At 40.6% G+C, this 20,153-nt stretch overlaps 1 protein-coding gene across 1 annotated transcript in view; it reads left to right on the plus strand.

The window, feature by feature from the left end:
* Positions 1-20,153, plus strand: part of KL (klotho) — a 110,086-nt gene that overhangs the window by 80,256 nt on the left and 9,677 nt on the right. The window contains exons 2-4 of the mRNA XM_029602675.1: positions 1,091-1,601; positions 13,312-13,580; positions 18,549-19,659. Of these exons, the coding sequence (XP_029458535.1) occupies positions 1,091-1,601; positions 13,312-13,580; positions 18,549-19,659 (1,891 nt within the window). The remainder of the gene's footprint in view (positions 1-1,090; positions 1,602-13,311; positions 13,581-18,548; positions 19,660-20,153) is intronic.

Consider the following 20,153-nt stretch of genomic DNA (forward strand, 5'->3'; position numbering starts at 1 on the left):
AAAAAAAGGTTTGGATAAGTTCTTGGAAGAGAAGTCCACTAACTACTATTAATCATGCTTACTAAGGGAATAGCCACTGATATTAATTGCATCAGTAGCATGGAATCTTCTTGGTGTTTGGGTACTTGCCAGGTTCTTGTGGCCTGGTTTGGCCTCTGTTGGAAACAGGATGCTGGGCTTGATGGAACCTTGGTCTGACCCAGCATGGCAGACCCTTGGTCTGACCGCAGAAGTGGTGCAGACCACAAGGCTGGGCTGGTGCTGATCTTCTGCCTAGCCAGTCCCTTTCTCCGTAGTTTGAGCCCTGGGTTCTGGGGGCCAGTAGGGCTTGTGTCCTGCTGAACACCATAGCAGAAGCTGGATACAGGCACTGGCTGGGAGCCAGATCAGAGTACAGGCTGGGGCTGAACCTGAGGAAAAGGACAAAGGCAGAGCCTGGGAAACAGCTAAGGAGAGAGCAGGACTGGGCAGGACAAGGACAAGATAGAACAGAAAACACCGAAGGCCCGGAGGCCTTTAGGCAGAAGGCCAAGAGGCTGCTAGGCACAGGCAGAAGGCATGGAAGCCAGAAGGCTGGCCAGGTCAGAGAGCCAAGGTGACTCAGTGAAGAGGCACTGAGGTACTGGATAGGCTGGGTTAAGTACAGCTGAGGCTTGGGTGTTGTGTAATCAGCGAGGAGGTAACTGGCAAGACAGTGAGCAAGGCTCACTGAGGATCCCTGGTGGTGGGAAGACTGTGCAGCAGGCTGAACCTTGGCATGGGGAAGCTACACAGCAGGTGAAACCGTGACAATAACATTGTTTTGAAAATTTGCAGCAAAGTCTTAGTGTCACAGGGAAGCACTGACTTTGCCACTATGTATGGTGTTTGAAAATTATCCTTCTAAGTTCAAAATGTGTACTAACGTAGCCATAAAAACAATGTCATTATAGAATGTTTTCCCATGCCATTAATGTATTACAGAGCAAAGTTGCTGATTATTAGACTGCGTAGCCTATGGTCACTGGAACTCATAATCATTGCTGGAGTCTGCCCACTGGAAATTAGGCAGTTATTTTTAACAGATGAATGTGTGTTGTTTTTTTAATAGGCCCACGCCAAAGTCTGGCATCTCTACAATGACTATTTTCGCCAAAATCAGAGAGGCCAAGTGTCCATAGCCCTTAGCTCCCACTGGATAAAACCTCAGAATCTGACTGAGCAAGACGTCACGGAATGTCAGAGATCACTGGACTTTGTGCTGGGCTGGTTTGCCAAGCCTATATTCATAGATGGAGATTATCCACAGAGCATGAAGAACAATCTAGCAGCTCTACTGCCAGAGTTCACGGAGAATGAGAAGAAATTTGTTAAGGGAACAGCAGACTATTTTGCTTTTTCTTTTGGACCAACACTGAGTTTCCATCTCTTGGACTCTGATATGAAGTTTAAGCAAGTGGAGTATTTAAACCTGAGAATGGTCCTTTCCTGGATCAACAGTGAGTACAACCAGCCCCGGATATTCATTATGGAGAACAGCTGGTTTGGCTCCATCAGTACCAAGCAAGAAGATGCCAAGTATATGTATTATCTTAAACAGTTTATAATGGAAATGTTAAAAGGTAGGATTTCATGTGTCAGTGCTTCTCCAGAGCAAGCCCCCCCCTGCAGAAACCATGCATATTAAGATAATGAAGCCTCACTTCATTGTGTGAAATGGTTATGATATAAAATGGATAAAAGAGAAAAGATCTCACACACATAAGATATGAAATAAAAACGAGTTTTAGAATGAGCATGACTAAGGATCACGGTGTGTATCTACTAACTGAACAAAGTTAGGAAGAGTGAAAATGACTGAATTTGATATCTCACTGTGGTCAATGAGAACATCATTTTTCTAAAGTAAAATGTCAATTTTATAAGTGTTCTTGCCACTATGATATGAAAGTTTTGGATCTTTTTCTGTCATTGATGGAAAGATTTCCTTACAGTGACTACTAAAATTCAGTCATATCACCTTGATCTTTTAAAATCTTTGAAGTTAAACCTGGTTAAGTTTGAAGATGTCTATGTTCTGCAACATTGGGTGCTATTTACTCTGTGTCCCTGCTTTATTCTAGAAGCATTATCACCATTTTGATTATACAGAAAATCAGTACATTAAATATATTTACATTTAAATTAGACTGCTCAGGATGCCTTCTTTTGGATGAGGCATCAAACCAATTTCTTGTCTACTCTGTGAACATTAAAAATCCCATGGTTCTTTCAAAAGGAAGGGAATCTAATTCTCTCTCTCTCTAAGGAGCTTTCTGGCCAGAAAAAAGCTCCGACCCTTTGTCTCAGGGCAAGTTTTAATGGAATATCCATGAGTAAAATGTGTTTAACCTACGTTAATTGCCTATCTAAAAATTGGAAGTGGAGTCCAGACCACATGCTCAAAAACAATAAGGAAGACAAGGGTGTGCGGTACAGTCTTAAATAGTCTTCCAAGATTGTTCAAACAAATGAATGAGGCTTAACTTTAAACACCGAACTCGAAGTCCATTGATTCCGGAAGCTTGAAAGACGTCATGCATGATATCTTCTGTCATGATATTTTACAGGCTTCCTGAATCAATGGAATTCATTGTTCAAAGTTAAACCTCTTCCATTTGTTTGAACATTGTTAACTACTATGAAGGCCTTATAAAGAGTCTCTCTCTCTCTCTCTCATTCATAGCCTGTCTGGGCACTTCATGCAAAGCACAATTCTCGACAAGGCGATTTTATAAACATGCACATGTTATAAAATCCGCTAACTGCACACACATGCACGACCGATTTTATATTGGCACATGCATGTGCACGTATCGAATCAAGCGTGCAAGGGATGTAAATTTTAGTACACGCACGTGGTGACGCGATAGACCTTTCCCCAGTTCCCTCCCAGTCCACTCCAATAAACAAGCAGACCGAGAGGGAATTTCCTAAACCCCTTATCTACCCTGCCTGCCATTTCCCCTATTCTCCCCAACCTCTTAAACCCCCCTAACTAGCCTTTTTTTTTCTCTGTTTTTCAACTTACCTGCTCTCTGGAGCAGCAGCACGTTCCGCAGTTCTGGCGTTCCAGCATACGCAGCAACGGGACAGTGCCTTAATGGCGCTGGCCCAGCCCAGCCCACCCTCGTCCTGCCCAGACCCCACCCCTGTCTTTGACGCGTAATGGGAGATGCCCATGGCACGCGCGCAGCCCAGCCACGCGCATATCTCCCAGTTTTTACGCATGCCGGCCTTTGAAAATTAGCCCGTTAGTGAATCAAGTATTTAACTGGATAAGTAGCTCCTCCCCGTTACGCCCCATCCTATCCACCACTTAAGCCAGAAAACTATTTAGCGGCCACCGAACACGGCCAAATATTAAAACGCCATCACTTCGCTGAATAAGCTGGAACTTATCCAGCTAGATGGTGGTGAATATCAGGCCCTCTATGACCTGTATAATATTCCAGGTGCTCATACTAATCTTACATTAATTAAAGTGTTACTGTTAAGTTGTAATTTTTAAAAAAATTTTAAGTTGTTCAAGTGCATTTTCTTTGAAACTCTGAGAGTGGCCATATTCAGAACAATGTCACAAATGATCTTACAGGCTATGGGATCTGACTGGTTCATGCAGGTCATGATATTATTTGTGGCATCACAGCTTGTATGAACCAGTTGTGCTGAGTGAATGTGATATAACTGGCTTTTTTATGTTTCGAAATGTTTCATTTGAGAAATAACCACGTCAGTCAGAAAATACAGTGATGAGCATTAGATGCACCAGGATACACTGCATGAAGAATAATGTAGGATGCAGTTGTTCCTCAACTGAATATTCCTAAACCTGATGAGATATATATTACCAATTCAGTTTTGTGATAATTAACCAGCACTTGTGACTGTCCTGCTAACTCATCTGTTTCTAATGCTGTAGGGAAATTGGAGAGCAGTTGCTTGCACTATTTTTTTTTGGAATGTGAGGTAATCATTTACTCCAGATTTGCTGAAATGCAAAAATTATTGCAGTTTTGCAAAGTGTGTTTTCATGGAACATATTGAGCTATTTTGGTTGATAAGCCTGGAACAATTTTCTCACTGGCTCATAACTCGAGGAAAATAATGGAACATTTATCCCATGTCTTAAGAGTGGCAGGTTTAATTGATATAAAGGTGAATTTTAAAAGCCCGGTGTGTGCCTAAACCGGGAGATATGCGCACAAGTTGGGTTGGCGCACAGAGCGGATTTTAAAAGCTGTCCGGATACGTGCGTACTTGCTGCTGCGTGCAAAAGTGAAAACTTCCGAAAAGGGGGCGGGGCACGGGTGTTCCTGAATTTTAACTTGAAATTAGCTCGTAAATACTTACACGCACAGGTGCGCACCATGTCCCCTGCCCCGTAACTTTACTTCTGCTATGGCTGGCATGTAAGTAGTAAAACAAAAAGATCTGGGAAGATAAGTGGGGTTTTAAAGGTCAGAGCTAACAGGGGAAAGGGGTTGGCTATTAAACTAGGGGGTTTGGAAGTCCTAACCCTTAACTGGGCGAACTGCGAATGAACTGGGAAAATGGCCAATGGTGGCACGCATGACTTCTAAAATCCCCCAGTTACGCGGTAGAAATGGCATTTGTGCACACAGGTACATGTCCACTTAAAATGGCATGCGCATGTCCATGCAATCAGGCTATCTTATGCATGCATGCATATATGCACGTATGTTATAAAATGACTGCATCCCGGGGCACAGGCGGACGAACAGGCGCACATGTGCACCCGTGCGCCACTATTAAAGTTACCATCATAGGGTGAAGTCTACTGTTCAAAATGTGTGTAAATTTGAACTATTGCACATTGTACATAAAGTACAACCTTTATTTATTTATTTATTTATTTATTTATTTAAAACTTTTTTATACCGACCTTCATAGTAATAACCATATCGGATCGGTTTACAAATAACAAAGGGATAACTGAGGCAAAAATAAAGTAAATAACAATAGAGGTGAAAAAGGCAAAGTTACATTTAACAAGGAGTACGAACTTGGAAGCTTAAATAGCTGGAAGAAAGGTAAAGGTAGGAAGAAATTGTAACATCATACAAGAAGAATATGGTTAAAGCTTAAGGTGCTTTAACCTGGGAAAGCATGGGTCCATTGTTCAGGAGGATAGAAGATCATTTGTCCATGTGAGAATAATGGCGACTAGTGATTGTCTGGAGGTTCAGAGAAGGCTTGATGGAATAGCCACGTCTTGAGTTTTTTCCTGAACGTAGTGAGGCACGGTTCTAATCTGAGGCTTGAAGGGATATTATTCCAAATAGATGGACCTGCTGTTGAAAAAGCTCGGTCTTTGGTCGAGGAAAGGCGTGTGGCTTTAGTTGAGGGGACATTCAGCGTACCTTTGTGGATGTCTCTAATTGGTCTGTTGGAGGAGTGTAGTTTAAAGGGAATTTCAAGGTCGAGTAGGAGTTGATGATGGATAGATTTGTGAATTAGGGTGATTGATTTGTAGAGGATTCTGAAGTACACCGGTAACCAATGTAGGTTTCTGAGGATGGGTGAAATGTGATCGCCACGGCAGGTGTTGGTCAATAATCTCGCTGCGGCATTTTGTATCATCTGCAGTGGTTTGGTGGTGGATTTGGGGAGGCCTAGGAAAAGGGCACTGCAGTAGTCTATCTTGGCAAATAGCAGCGCTTGGAGGACTGTCCTGAAGTCTTGGAAAAATAGTAGTGGCCTGAGACGTTTTAGAACCTGGAGTCTAAAAAAGCAGTCTTTAGATGTGGTGTTGACCATTTTCTTTAGATTTAGTCGATTGTCTAGAAGTACCCCAAGGTCTCTCACATGTTTATGGGTGATGCAGGGGTTGTATGGGGATGATGAGGGAATATTTTCTTCGTTAGAGGAGATGAGGAGGAGCTCCGTCTTTGAGGCGTTAAGGACCAGATTTAGTTTATTTAGGAGGCCGGTGATAGATAAAAGGCAGTTATTCCAGTGGGTGAGCGCTTTTGAGATAGATTCTGTAATAGGGATTAGAATCTGCACATCGTCTGCGTACAGATAATGAATTAAATTAAGCTCGGTAAGCAATTGGCAGAGGGGGAGGAGGTAAATATTAAAAAGGGTTGGGGATAAGGAGGATCCCTGTGGTACCCCAAGGGTTGAATTTGTTAGAGGAGATTCTTGATTATTGATTTTAACTTTGAAGGTTCTATTGCAGAGGAAAGACTTGAACCAGCTGTGGGCTGATCCGGAGATACCGATATCTGCTAGGCGATCCAGGAGGATGGCGTGGTTGACGGAGTCAAATGCCGCTGAAATGTCTAGAAGGACTAATAAAAAGGAGTAGCCTTTGTCTAGACCCAATAAGATATGATCTGTAAGAGAGATGAGAAGGGTTTCCGTGCTGCGTGATTTTCGGAAGCCATATTGTGAAGGGTGTAGGATATTGTGGTCTTCTAAATACTCTGAGAGCTAGGTGTTTACCAGCTTCTCCGTTAGTTTGGCTAAGAAAGGGAGGTTGGAAATGGGTCTGAAGTTGGATGGTTCATTAGGGTCTAAATTGTGTTTCTTTAGGAGAGGTTTGAGTTCCGCGGTTTTTAGACTGTCGGGGTAACTTCCTTGAGATAGAAGGCAATTTATGATACTTGTTAAAGGTCCTGAGATCGTATTTGGAATGAGTAGCAAGAGTTTCGAAGGGATGTTGTCTGCTGTATGGCTGGAAGGTTTCTGTCTTTTTAGTAAGGATTCAATCTCTTTGGTGGAAATTGATTCGAAGCTGTCTAGCTTGGCTCCCCTGAAGGGATGGGGATTATCGTCTGAGGTAAGAGGTATAGTATTTGGAGGTAGAAGGGCGAGCGTATTCAGGATTTTCTGTTGAAAAAAAGAGGCAAGTTCATTAGCCTTGGATAGAGCATGTTCGTCTGGGATAGACGGTGGGGTTGATTTTGTGATTTGAGTAACATATGAGAACAGGGCCTGGGCATCATACTGGAGATGATGTATTTTGTTGGCGTAAAATTCCCTTTTTGTTAGTAGAATAGCAGTCCTGTAGTGATGTAAAAAGCCTTTGTACGTTGACAGGGTAGCTGTGTTAGGGATTTTACGCCATTTATTTTCCTTGTGATGAAGCTCCTGTTTCATCTGTTTTAGTTTTGGGGTGAACCAGGGTTGATTTCCTTTTTTTGTAGGATTGATTGTTTTGGAGACTATTGGGCACCATTTGTTAGCAACTGTTTCTGTGATCTTGTGCCAAGAGGATAGGGCTGAATCAGGGCTGGAAAGGTCTAGGTTCATGAAATCCTTGACGAGCTGTTGACTAAGTATATCGGATGGGCATGATTTTCTAAATTGAATGGTGGAAAGGTGAGGGGAGGTGTGTGTCTGTTTATCTATAGCGAAGGAGGATTCTATCAGGAAATGGTCTGACCAGGGGATTGGTGTGCAAGAAGGTACTGATGTGCAGGACCAATTGGACTTGATGAAAATTAAGTCCAGGGTGTGTCCTGCTTTATGCGTAGGGCTATTAATAATCTGTGTGAATCCCATAGAACTGAGGGAAGTGAGGAGCGCTTCACAGTTTGAGGAGCGAGGTAAGGAGTCAATGTGAAGGTTGAAATCACCTAAGATCATAGTTGGGAGGTCTGAGTTGATATATTTCACGATGGATTCTATGAGAGATGAGGGGTCTGTTTCTAGCACTCCAGGGGGAGCGTAGACTAGCAGGATTTGTAGCTGTTTTGACCTGACTAGACCTAGTTCCAATTTAGACTCAGTCTTGATAGTGTGTGTGGATAGCTTGAGTTCTTTCTTGGTGGCTAGAAGAAGGCCGCCTCCTCTTTTTTTGTGTCTGTGGAAGGTGAAGAAGTCGTAGACATGTGTTGGAAGCTGATTGATTAGGGTAATGTCAGCATTTGCGTTTCTACATAGAGTGGGTCACTGTTACAGTATTAGGGTATAAAGACAGTTATTTATTTATTTTGACATTTCATATACCATTGTTTCATGTGTAGATCACAGCGGTTTACAAAGTGACATTCATAATTATAACTCAACAAACAAACAAACAAGGATTGGGCACACGGGAGGTATTCATAGTCAGGCAATTAGTAGTTACCCACACGGGTAAGAACTTTATCTACTATAACAACTGTTTTCATCCATGTCTTTTGTTTTTTCAGAGTCACTTTTAAAGTTCAGGGAGCAATTTTCAGACTATCCATTTTGGGACAAGGAATGCGGGCACTATTTACCTACAGACTTTGTATTGATTTTCAGAGAAAGTACCTGCTATTCATGCTGCTAGTTTTTCAATGGAAAAAACATGCATAACTTTAAAAATACAATCTAGATGCGCTATTTTCCGATCCTGCCCAGGACACATGCACCTTAAATATAACTCCAGCACCCATGTCGTGGGAACAAGGGAAGCTAATATTGGCCAGTTTTTGTGCGTATATCATTATTTAGCCACATAAATGGCTTTGAAAATTGTCCTCATCTTTATCTAAGATCAGGAAAAACATACTATTATTCAGCATTAAATTGCATGGCATGATTTAAATGTGGCATTACTACCGCTCACTGAAAATATTAGGGGTGTGCACAGGACAAGCTAATTTCATTTAAAATTGTTATTCTTTTTGTTTCATTTAATTTCTGCATTGTAATTCATGCTAAATGTTTTTAGCACACACTGAAACCAACAGCACATGCGCTAAAAGGCAAAATTGAAATAAAACTATTTTTTCCTGTTCTTTTGGATTACAAACAACATAAATTGAAGCAACAACTGTAATTTGGATTTTCATGCCTGTTTTCAATGAATGCACATCCCTTTAACATAGTTTCACGAATATATTTTCATAAAATTGTTTGGGATATTGGAGTCTTTATATGTTGTTTTGTGTATTCATGGATAATCCAGAAGAATACTGTAGGAAATGAACTTTTTGAATGAAAATTTAGAAAGAACTCATATAAAAATCAAAACTATTTTGCTTCCCATTTTTTTATTACAAACAAATAGTTTTAATTGCTAACCTAAAGCCATATACCAAAACTAATATGCAAAGTAAGCATAAGGAGAAATCAAAAGCTGCCAACTTAGCAACTGGTGCTCATCATGAAAATTCACAAACAAAAGAAAGGCAAAAAGATTAACAGGTGATAAGCACAAACATAAATATGGATTTCATATCTTAGGTTAATAGTAAAATCTTCATATGCTTCCATTGTCAGGCCTAGGCAAGCTGGCCCAGTGTTGTGGTAGGACGTTACTATTTTATTTTCCAGTCTTTACTTGTTTTTCTTTTTGGCTGCACCTGTGTTTTCTATTTCATAGTTGCAAACAAGCTAGAAAGTGAAAGTGGTAAAGATTATATCTGTTTTTCAGTTTTAGTAGCTTGCAATGTGTTAGCATTCATTATATATAACTAGCATTTAAAGCAGGGGAACTAGCAAAAACTAACATTTTCATTCATTTGGTTTGGTAGTTAAAACAAGAAAACTCATTAAGATCCATATTCTCATTCTGATTTTTATTTAATTTATGAGAAAATATTAGAAACTGGCAGAAAAAGACCATATGACCCATCTAGTCTGCCCCTCCATGCCAACATCTAAACTCTTAAATCTCTACCCCACAGTAAGAGATTTCTTGTGCTCATACCATATTTTCTTGAATTCAGATACTATGGGGAAATTGTTCTATGCATCCACTACCCTCTCTGTAAAGACATATTTACATAGATTACTCCTTAGTCTGCCCCTGTTCATTGTCAACCCATGACCCCTGATTCCAGAGCCTCCTTTCTATTGAAAGAGGCTTGCCTCCTATGCGTGGAAACCTTGCTGGTATTTAAATGTCTCTATCATATATCCCATATCCCACATTTTCTCTAGCATACACAGTATGATGGTAACTTTTAAATAGCCATGCAGGCGCATGTGTATGTTGGCTTACGGCAAAGGACACAGTCATTTTATGACATAAGCGCCTATATATGCGCATGGTATAAAATAGGCTGTACATGTGTAAATGTGCGCACAATTTTATATGGACACATACGTGCATGCAAATGCTGCCTCTGTGCCTAAGTGGGGGGATTTTAGAAGACACGCGCATTGATGCAATTCCCAGTTTCCCCAGTTCGTTCCCAGTTCTCTCAGGTAAAGGATAAGACTTCCTAACCCCCCCCTAGTTAATTAGCCTCCCTTTTACCCTGTTAGTTCCTACCCTTAAAACTCCACTGACAAGCCAAGTTTTTTAGGATTTATAGGTCATCCATAGCAGAATTAAAGTTACGCAGAGGGGTCCCCGGGTGTGCACTTGTGCGTGTAAGTATTTACGCACTGGTTTCACTCATAAATCCTGGAACGCCCATGCCCCGCCCAGACAATGTCCATGCTCCACCCCTTTTTGGGAAAAAATTTTGTGCACGTACCAGGGCGCCGTTTAAAATCCGTGCAATGTGCACTGGCCTGACTTCTGCGTGTATCTCCCGGCTTTGGCATATGCTGGTCTTTTAAAATTAAACCCTATATGCACAGATCATTAAGTCTGTCCCCATATTCTTTAGAACGAACCTCACTGATCATTTTAGTAGCCATTCTCTGGGCCAATTTGAACTAGTTTATAATCTGTACACAATTGGCCGGATTTTAAAAGGGTTATGGGCATAAGTTATGCGCGTAATCCTTTTAAAAAACCCCTACGCGCGCTGAGCCTATTTTGCATAGGCTCGGCGGCGCAGGGTGGAAGAGAACGGGCACCGCGTGCAGGGCTCAGCGCGCACAAGGTGCACAAATGTGCACCCCCTTGCGCGCGCCAACCCCGGATTTTATAAGCTACGCGCGTATCTTATAAAATCCCGTGTACTTTTGTTCGTGCCTGGTGAGCGAACAAAAGTACGCGCGGGCATACATTTATAAAATCTACCCCAATGCGATCTCTGGGCCCACACACATTATTCCAAGTGAGGTCTCACCGGGGTCTTATGCAGGGGCAAAATCACCTCCCTTTTTCTGCTGACCATGCCTCTCCCTATGCACTCAAGCATCTGTCTGGATTTTGTCACCTTATCCACAGATTTGGCCACCTTAAGATCATCAGATGCAATCACCCTCAGATCCCACTCCTCTTTCATACTTAAAAGAATTTTACCCCCATACTATACCTCTCCCTTTGGGCTTTTGCAGTCTATGCATAACTGCATTTTTTAGAGATTTTAAAAGTTCCTGCTACAATTGTGGGGGGCAATTTTCAAACAGTCTATGTTGGGACTAAGTCTATGGAATCTTTTTTTTTTATTTTTTTTTTATTTTTATTAACTACACCAGGTTTCAAAGAGAAAGTAGGCATTTACTTTCACTTTGAAACTTGCCAAGGTTAGAAAGTACCTGCAGACTTTTATATCTGCTTTTTGTACAGGTACATTTTCTACAAAAAATAATCTATATAGACTTGAAAATACAATGACGGTAACTTTCAAACTGGCATGTGGGCACACATTGCTGCATGTGTGCCAGCGAGCAACCAGGGATGTGGTGATTTTATAACCTGCGCGCATGTTATAAAATAGCCTGGGCGGGCGCATATGTATGCCTAATTTTAAGTGGGCGTGCAGCTAGCCATGTAAATCCCGCTTCTACTGAGTAAGTTATCTTGTTAATCGTATGCTTTTGCTCTCTACCCTCCCACTCTGTAAACTTCCTGTTCATTGTAAATTTATCTTCATAGCTTATTGGTTACTTCTCGTTTCAATGTAAACCGGTACGATAAGACACTAGTCTTGAGTATCGGTATATTAAAAGTATTTAAAATAAATAAATAATAATAAATAAGTTGGGGGATTTTTAAAAAGACATATGCCCATACTGTTGCCAGTTTCACCAGTTCATCCAGTTAAGAGCTACGTCTTCCAAACCCTCTAGTTTAATAGCCTACACTCTCCTCATTTAGACCAGACAAGGGCTTCCCAAACCTGTCCTGACAAGTCAGTCAGGTTTTCAGGATATCTACAATGAATACGCCATGAGATAGATTTGCATACACGAAGACTCCATGGTATGCAAATGTATCTCATGCATATTCATTATGGTATCCAGAAAACCCGACTGGCTGTGGGATCACCAGGACAGGTTTGGGAAGTCCTGGACCAGACACTTCAAACCCTGCAGATATGGCTCTTTTTTTTTTTTTTTTTTAATTAAACCTCCTCCAAAGCAGAAGGAAACTTACAAGATAGGAAATCTGGGCGCACACCCAGGCGCATAAGTGTTTGTGCACACATCTCTTGGCCTACTCCAGAACACCCATTGCCCACCCAGATTCCACGCAGACCACACCCCTTTTTCGAAACAAGCGAGATGTGTACACCACGGGAGATAAGTATGATTCTTGGGTGGCTTTTAAAATTCACTTGGCACGCAACCACCCGACTTGTGCATGCATCTCCTGATTTTGGTGTGTGCTGGGCTTTTAAAATTTACCTTAATCTATGCATGTTATGTTCCATTTCTGCCCAAAAAAGGCCCCTTGGTTCACCTCCCCTTAATATGGATAAAAGTATGCACTTTGTAGAACCCTGCACGTGCTTAACCATACTGAGGGAAGGCAATTTTCTGACAATCAATTTATGCATGTAAATTTTTGAAAAATTGTCTTCTCTTAATCTAAGTAAATTAGGGTGCTGCTTTGCCATAATCATAATCCCATGAAGGCATCGCACTGATGTATGGAAAGTATATGCATAGTATAAGCAGCTAAAATGAAGGCTTTGGGAAAGAGATTTTTTTTTTTTACAAAACAATAGATATGACCATAATAAAAGTACATAGTTTTTTATTTTTAAAAAGATTTAAATAATAAAAAGCAAAGAGGTCAATATTCATCAGCATGAGAAGGAAATCATTCATCTGGCTAAAGAAACCATTTAAATTGTCACGAATATTCAGCAGAGCACTGCTGATTAGACACTCTGCTGAATATAACTGGACACATTTCTAGTTCTGCTCTCCGGCACAACCGGATAACTTATCTGGCTAACTTTTATCCAGTTAAACAGCCGGATAGTTAGAAAAGCGGGAACTTTAAAATCTGAGGTTTGTCCTGCAGTGCAAAGTCCTAAACTTAGCTGGGTACACCATCTGAATACAGATCTCAAAATATATTAGAATAAAACTGACAGAAGACGTAAGAATAAGACCAAAAGAGGAAATCAAGCAGTCACAAAACAAGCGACTGCTGCACTGCTTGAAGAGGCCTAGAGCTGAGATTCAATGTTATTTTGTTCTTCTCTTCCCCAGCTATCAGATATGATGCAGTTAATGTTATTGGCTATACTGCTTGGTCTCTCATGGATGGCTTTGAATGGCTCAGAGGATACAGTATCAGGCGTGGACTGTTTTATGTGGATTTTGCAAGCCGCAATAAGAGGTTGATGCCAAAGTCCTCAGCTATTTTTTATCAAAGGTTAATTGAAAAAAATGGATTTCCTCCTTTGCCAGAAAATCAGCCAATGGAAGGAACATTTCCCTGTGGTTTTGCTTGGGGCACTACCTCCTCCACCATTCATGTAAGTCTGAGGATTGCAAAGTAATAATTTGCATAAGGAAAATAATTTTCAATGGATAAAGCAATGTTTTAGCTGCAGGAATGGACTTTTTTTTTTTTTTTAATTTCCCTCTAACATGAGGGTAAACGTACACACAAATGTCCTGTTCATGCATCAGTGTTACCGGGGCTGAGCAGAGCTGTTCCTGGGAGTAGGAGAGGGGAGGGGCGTGGACTTACGCACATATACTTGAAAATTCAAACACATGTGCTTAAGTTTTCTAAAAAAAAAACAAACTTCCATACACTAAATAGTTGGTGTAATTGTGTACAGGAACATTTTCTGGGATAATTTTCAAAGTGGATTTATGCATGGAAGTTTGCTTTGAAATTTATCATTTATGCAAATTTATAAAATTTCCCCCGTAAAGAGGATTTTTCTCCCACAGATGCATGCAACATTGTAGTACACTCTGGAAGCCTGCATGTATGCAGAGATGGGTGTATGCCAATGATGTGAGTGCCTGCACCCTGGAGCTTCCAAAGGGGAGAGGAGCAAAGAAGTGGTACAGTGCAAACTTCAGTTACCTTAACAATCAATCCCACTCTTATTGGACAGTAAATCATTTAACTTGAAAGTGGAACCCAGGTTAATTTTCAGGGTTGACTCAAATTTATAGGATTTTCCCCAGATTTGCTGGAAAAGCTTTTTCTTTCCTGGTGAATCAAAGGAAAATCTGAACATATTTATTTATTTAAAAAATGTATATTACACATAACCAGAAACTACTATAAAAGCAGTTTACAAATTTACATGCACAATAAAAACCATAAAACAGACAAAACCCACCTACCCCATTGCCTTTATGCACAGGCAAATTAAATTGGGCCCTGTTAGAGATGTCTTGCAGCAATAGGAGGAGACACTGTGGAGAAGTAGGGAAGAATATCTGAAGCATAATGCCCTGGACCAATCAGGTTGGGTGAAGGTGCAGCGACCAACATCCTCCTGGGAGATTTAAAAGGAAAGATTGCTGTAGACTCACTTAGCTGTAGCTGTCTTGTTGGTACATGTACAGGAAAGATCTGCACATGTACCAAACAAGACAGAACTGCATCCACACCAACAGGAAGAGAGTTGAAGCCTGATGGGCAATTTACTGCACAAGAAGGGTGTCTCAGGACAGGAGGCTTGCCTATCACAAAATTTAAGCTGTGAGCTGACCCTGAAACGGGGTCTCCAAACATGATCAACATAGCAAGTTTTGTGACTGGGGAACTACTCCATCACTGTATCTCAAACAACTCAAGAGGCAGGACAATTGCATAAGGCAAGAGCTCCCTGGTGCCAGTCAGAAGCTGGCTGCCACTTTCAGATCCCCACAGCTCGTGCAGAGCAGTAGCATTGGCGTGGTGAGCCTTCAGGCTGGGGTGAAGGCAGTTCAACACCCTCCTGGAGGATGGGAGTTCAGAGAGAGTACTTGAAAAGCTTGAAAACTGTACACAGTTATATCACTATAATGGAATTCTAGTGGTGAATTTTTCTGGCAAGCAATGTCTGTCCAAGGTGTCCAGTAAAAAATTTCCAGTAGACATATCAGGTAAATTCTGGATCAGTGGTCCTCCACTTTTTGTCTCTCAGGTGACTCAGCAAGTCAGGTCTCAATGAGTCATTTTATAATGTGATTTTTAGACCAATGCTTCAGGATACTTCTGTGTGTTTTTAATACAATTCTAAGTTATAAAACAGCCACATAAAGGGCTGTTCTGCTTTGAAAGGTCATAACAGTTTTTGGAAAAGTGCTTACCTTACTTTAACTACATGTATTACAACATAATAAAGTTGTATATTTTGCTTTTCATATGCCAAAGATGGCAGACTTGTCCTTGTCAATTGTGAGGTAGCCAAATAAAAAGCATAGATTGTTGCCTGTTTTTGGAAATGCTAAGAGTTGAAACTTTAAGCAGCACTATTTATGCAACTGGAGTTCGATATGTTTAATTGAGGACGAATATGCAAACAATTTCAGAGACACGTCTAATCACTCCAACAAAGACCCGAGAATCAATGATATAATATTGAACTCAACAAATTAGCGGTACATATCACTACAATAAGCCCCTGATGCAGCCCATATCATAGGTGAAACTCGGCCAGAGTTGGGCATTTTGGATTGCAAAAACTTTGTTGGTTTCGTTGGAATTAACACTATCCATTCATATTGGAACTCTGCAGTAAATGCTATTTGATAACTAAGACGACTGGTCTACACTTTTTATTTGGCTACCTGGCTTTTATAGACCATCTTCCGTTTTGCTGTTTGGGACTACACTTGCCAGTTTTGAGGCAGAAGACAAATTTTTTTTTTTTTATTTATAACTTTTTTTATACCGAAGTTCAAGTAACAGGGTTACTTATCATTTCGGTTTACATTACAACAAGTAGCAAATAATGACAAATATGTCTTACAATGAACAAGGATGTGAACAACTTGGAGCATATAACTAGGAAAAAAGAACAATGTGTGCAGTTACAACGAATTGGATTAAAGTGGTATCAGGCTAAATAGGAGGGAAATTAACTAATGGAGGGGGAAGGGGGGGGGGAAGAAATTACTGTGGCTGAGTAAACATAAACTTAGGTCATGGGTAGCGATGTAATGATAATACTGTTACCCACTTTAAGCAATATTTTATGGGGAAATGAGATAAAAAAATAAAACAAAAAAGAAATAAAACAAATAAGGGCCGGATTTTAAAAGGCCCGGTGACGCCAATGCTGCTATGTTGAAGGATCGCATGCTGGCAGGGTGCCAGCAGGTGCAAAAGGTATGATAAAACCTTTGGGGGGGGGGGGGGTTAGGGGAAGGGGTGGGAAGGTCAGGCTAAGGGGAAGGGAACGGTGGAAGGCAGCGCAGTTCGGCGCGCACAAGGTGCAAAATTGTGCACTCCCTTGCACGCGGTGACCCCTGATTTTATAACTTGCATGCGCCTGTACACGGAAGTTATAAAATTGGGTGTACATGTCTGCCCGCGCTCACCCTTTTAACATCTACCCCTAAGAGTTTGATTTTAAAGCAACAAGTAGATAAAATTCTCTCTTATGTGCTTAAGTGGAGCTTTGAAATCAAGCAGGGGGTTTTGTCTGTAAATGTGCATTCAAAACTCCATTTCAAGCACACTTTTACTCGTACTAGGAAGAGTCATTTTGGGGTGGGGATTGCATTTACATGCAGAAAGGATAACTTTCAAACAAATGGGTGTGGCGGCATATACACGTATATATGGACACACATAATTTTGCCATAGTATTTTATAACCCATATGTATGATAAATGCATGTTATATAAAATACATGTATCTATACCCCTCAACAAAAACGTGTATGTATGTAAGCTTACACGGGAATACATGCAATGTATTGAAAGTATTTCAACGCATTGAACACAAGTTCTTTTCCTACCTATTTTACAAATTGTATGCGGTATATTTTATGCGTGAATGTCAAACAGAACCTACTCGCATATATCGGGATTTACATGCATAAATTGGCCAATTTTAAAACACACGCATGTCAAGGAAATTGCTGGTTTTACCAAGTAGCCCACCAGTTTGCCCAGTCCTTTTCCAGGTCATCGAGACCCTTCTGGTTTACCCAGACCTCCCATTTGGCCAATAGTACACAATAAACATGTTTAATATAAATTACGCCAGATAATTAGCAGGTGTAAAAATAGGAGAGTAAGTTGGCAAATGTTCGCATGTGTGTTTGTAAGTTTTGGCCATGCCCCGAAACACCCATTTTTAACTCCCATTTATGCCCACACAAACGCGAATATATGCACAAATTTTCTACATTTATAAAATAGGGAATATATGAGCAGGGACTACATATGTGCATATATGCAGGTTTTTATACACGTACAATTTTTAAAACTCACCTAATTTTGTATGTAAATGTACATGAAACAAATTATACCTGCTCTGGAGCAGGTGTAACTTTGTGCACATATGATATCAATATTCAAAGCACATTCAGCGCTATTTGCAGGATAAGTATAACTTACGTTCAACAGCCGCCAATTAGCCACATAAGTCACTTATGTGGCCGCATAACCTGTGGGCATGTAGTGGGTGGATCGGAGTTGGGCAAGTTAACCACATAAGTCATGCGGCTAAGTTAGATGTACCATAGAGCAGGTCTAAACTTAGCCAGTTATAACTGATACAGCTAAGCGCGCATATATACACGTACATTCAGCAGCTTAGCCGTGCTGCTGAATATACCTTGTTACTTAGCCAATAAGTTGTATATGGCTAAGGGGGTTATTTTCTAAACCATTATCGCATGCGAAAAGGGCCTTTTCGCATGCAATATGATGCAAATTAGGGGGAGGGGAGGGGGCGGGGAGGGATGGAGTCTACGGTGTTGTTGCTGCCAGTGATAATGTTACTAACATTATCGTCGGCAGTAGCTCGCCGAATATCTACACCTTTTATGGTGTCGCTATTCGGTGCGAAGGCTGCGGGCTTTCGCAGGCCCGCCCCCCTCTTCGCCCCGCCCCCCGTTTTCGCAGGATTCACCATTCTGTGAAAGAATGGTGAATCCAGGCCTAAGTTACTTAAGGATAACCTGCAAATTTTCAAAGTGGATATATGCACATAGGTCCACTTTGAAATTTTTGGCTAAAGTCTGTGGCTGTAATATATCGGCAGACTTTAACCTTGCATGGGATATTACAAAATTACCCTCCCCAAGAATGCAATAATGTTTTATCATAGGCAGATGTTTTGTTAACTGTTAAGCTTTCCTAATATACATGTTTCAAAACTTTCAAAAGAGATCTGCTACTTTCTGCTTTGTGAAAACATAGTTCTTGCTACCTTGTCATTTTTATTTATTTAAGAGACATATAGCCATTTATGTACTTCAGCTAGAAAGAGTATACTGAACTTAGATATAACTTTTATTTTTTTTTCTTCTTCACAGCTGGATCCAACTCCTTCGCAGTTCAATGACGTGAATGTTTATTTATGGGATCTCAAGAAAACTAAGAACCTTACTAAAGTTGTGGGTGCTGTGATCCCAAAGCGCAAGCCTCACTGTGTTGATTTTGCTGCTATCAGAGTCCAGATTTCTCTTCTACAAGAAATGCATGTTACTCATTTCCACTTTTCACTCAAATGGGCTTTGATTCTTCCTCTGGGAAATCTGACTAAGGTGAATCATACAATCTTGCACTACTACCAATGTTTTGTAAGTGAAATGGTCAGAGTTAATATAACCCCTGTTGTTGCTTTGTGGCAACATGTAACTGAACAGCAAGGACTCCCCCTTTCACTAGCTAAACACGGAGCATGGGAGAACCCCCTAACTGTCCAGGCCTTTGTTGACTATTCCAGGCTCTGCTTTAAAGAACTTGGCAAATACGTTGGCTTTTGGATCACAGTGAATGAACCCTGTGTGAGGAACCTTTCCTACACTGCAGGGCATAATCTTTTGAAGGCCCATGCTTTAGCCTGGCATGTATATGACAAAGAATTCAGACGATCACAGAAAGGTAAGATATCTATAGCACTGCAAGCTGATTGGGTAGAACCAGCTTGTCCCTTTTTCACAAATGACATAGAAGCAACCAACAGAATTCTAGAATTTGATATTGGTTGGCTCGCTGAACCTATTTTTGGCCATGGTGATTATCCACATGTGATGAGGGAATGGCTGAACCAAAGGAACAGTTTTGATATGTATGACTTTCACTTGCCATCTTTCACGGCTGATGAAAAAAAATTGATTCAGGGAACATATGACTTTTTTGCTTTAAGCCATTATACGACTATGCTAGTCTGGGAAAAAGAAGATGTGACCTATGATCATTACCTTAAAGTTCAACTAATGACTGATATTACATGGCTACATTCACCTAACAGAACTGCTGTGGTCCCGTGGGGATTACGCAGAGTGCTCCACTGGGTTAAATCCAAGTATGGCAACATCCCAATTTATATTCTAGCCAATGGAATTGATGATTACCAGGAAGAGGTTGAAGACAAGCTGAGGATGTATTATATACAGAATTATATCAATGAAGCTTTAAAAGGTAAGAAAGACATAAAATCCTAGCAAACTCTTAACTATTGTACCAAGGACTGTTGTAATACCCTAAAACAAAAGGGCTGTTTCGGGTACTCAATATAACAACTGCAATAGAAAATCTGATTTGTCATGAGCTCTGATATACACAAAATGCTGGATTTAGATAAATAGGTCTAATGTATCCAAGAAGGTAAATGTAGTTTGGGGTTTTAACAAATAACAAATTACTACAACAGAATACAATATTAATATTAAACTTGGCTGTTGATAACAAAGGAGACTAAAGTTTTGTAGGTGCTTTGCTTTCAGCATGGGGGATACTGCAAGGTTGAATTTAAGATGGCATATAAAGATTGTCCTAATCTGGTATAAATTTTAGAAAAAATGTAAGCATATTAATATCCAACAATACTCAGTTTTTTGTGCCTTACTATTCTGAGGACAATCCTGAAAGCCATTCATGTAGGTAATTTGCAATTTACCCATGTTAATTGGCTG

The sequence above is a fragment of the Rhinatrema bivittatum genome, chromosome 5, assembly GCF_901001135.1.
Source record: "Rhinatrema bivittatum chromosome 5, aRhiBiv1.1, whole genome shotgun sequence".
NCBI lineage: Eukaryota > Metazoa > Chordata > Amphibia > Gymnophiona > Rhinatrematidae > Rhinatrema > Rhinatrema bivittatum.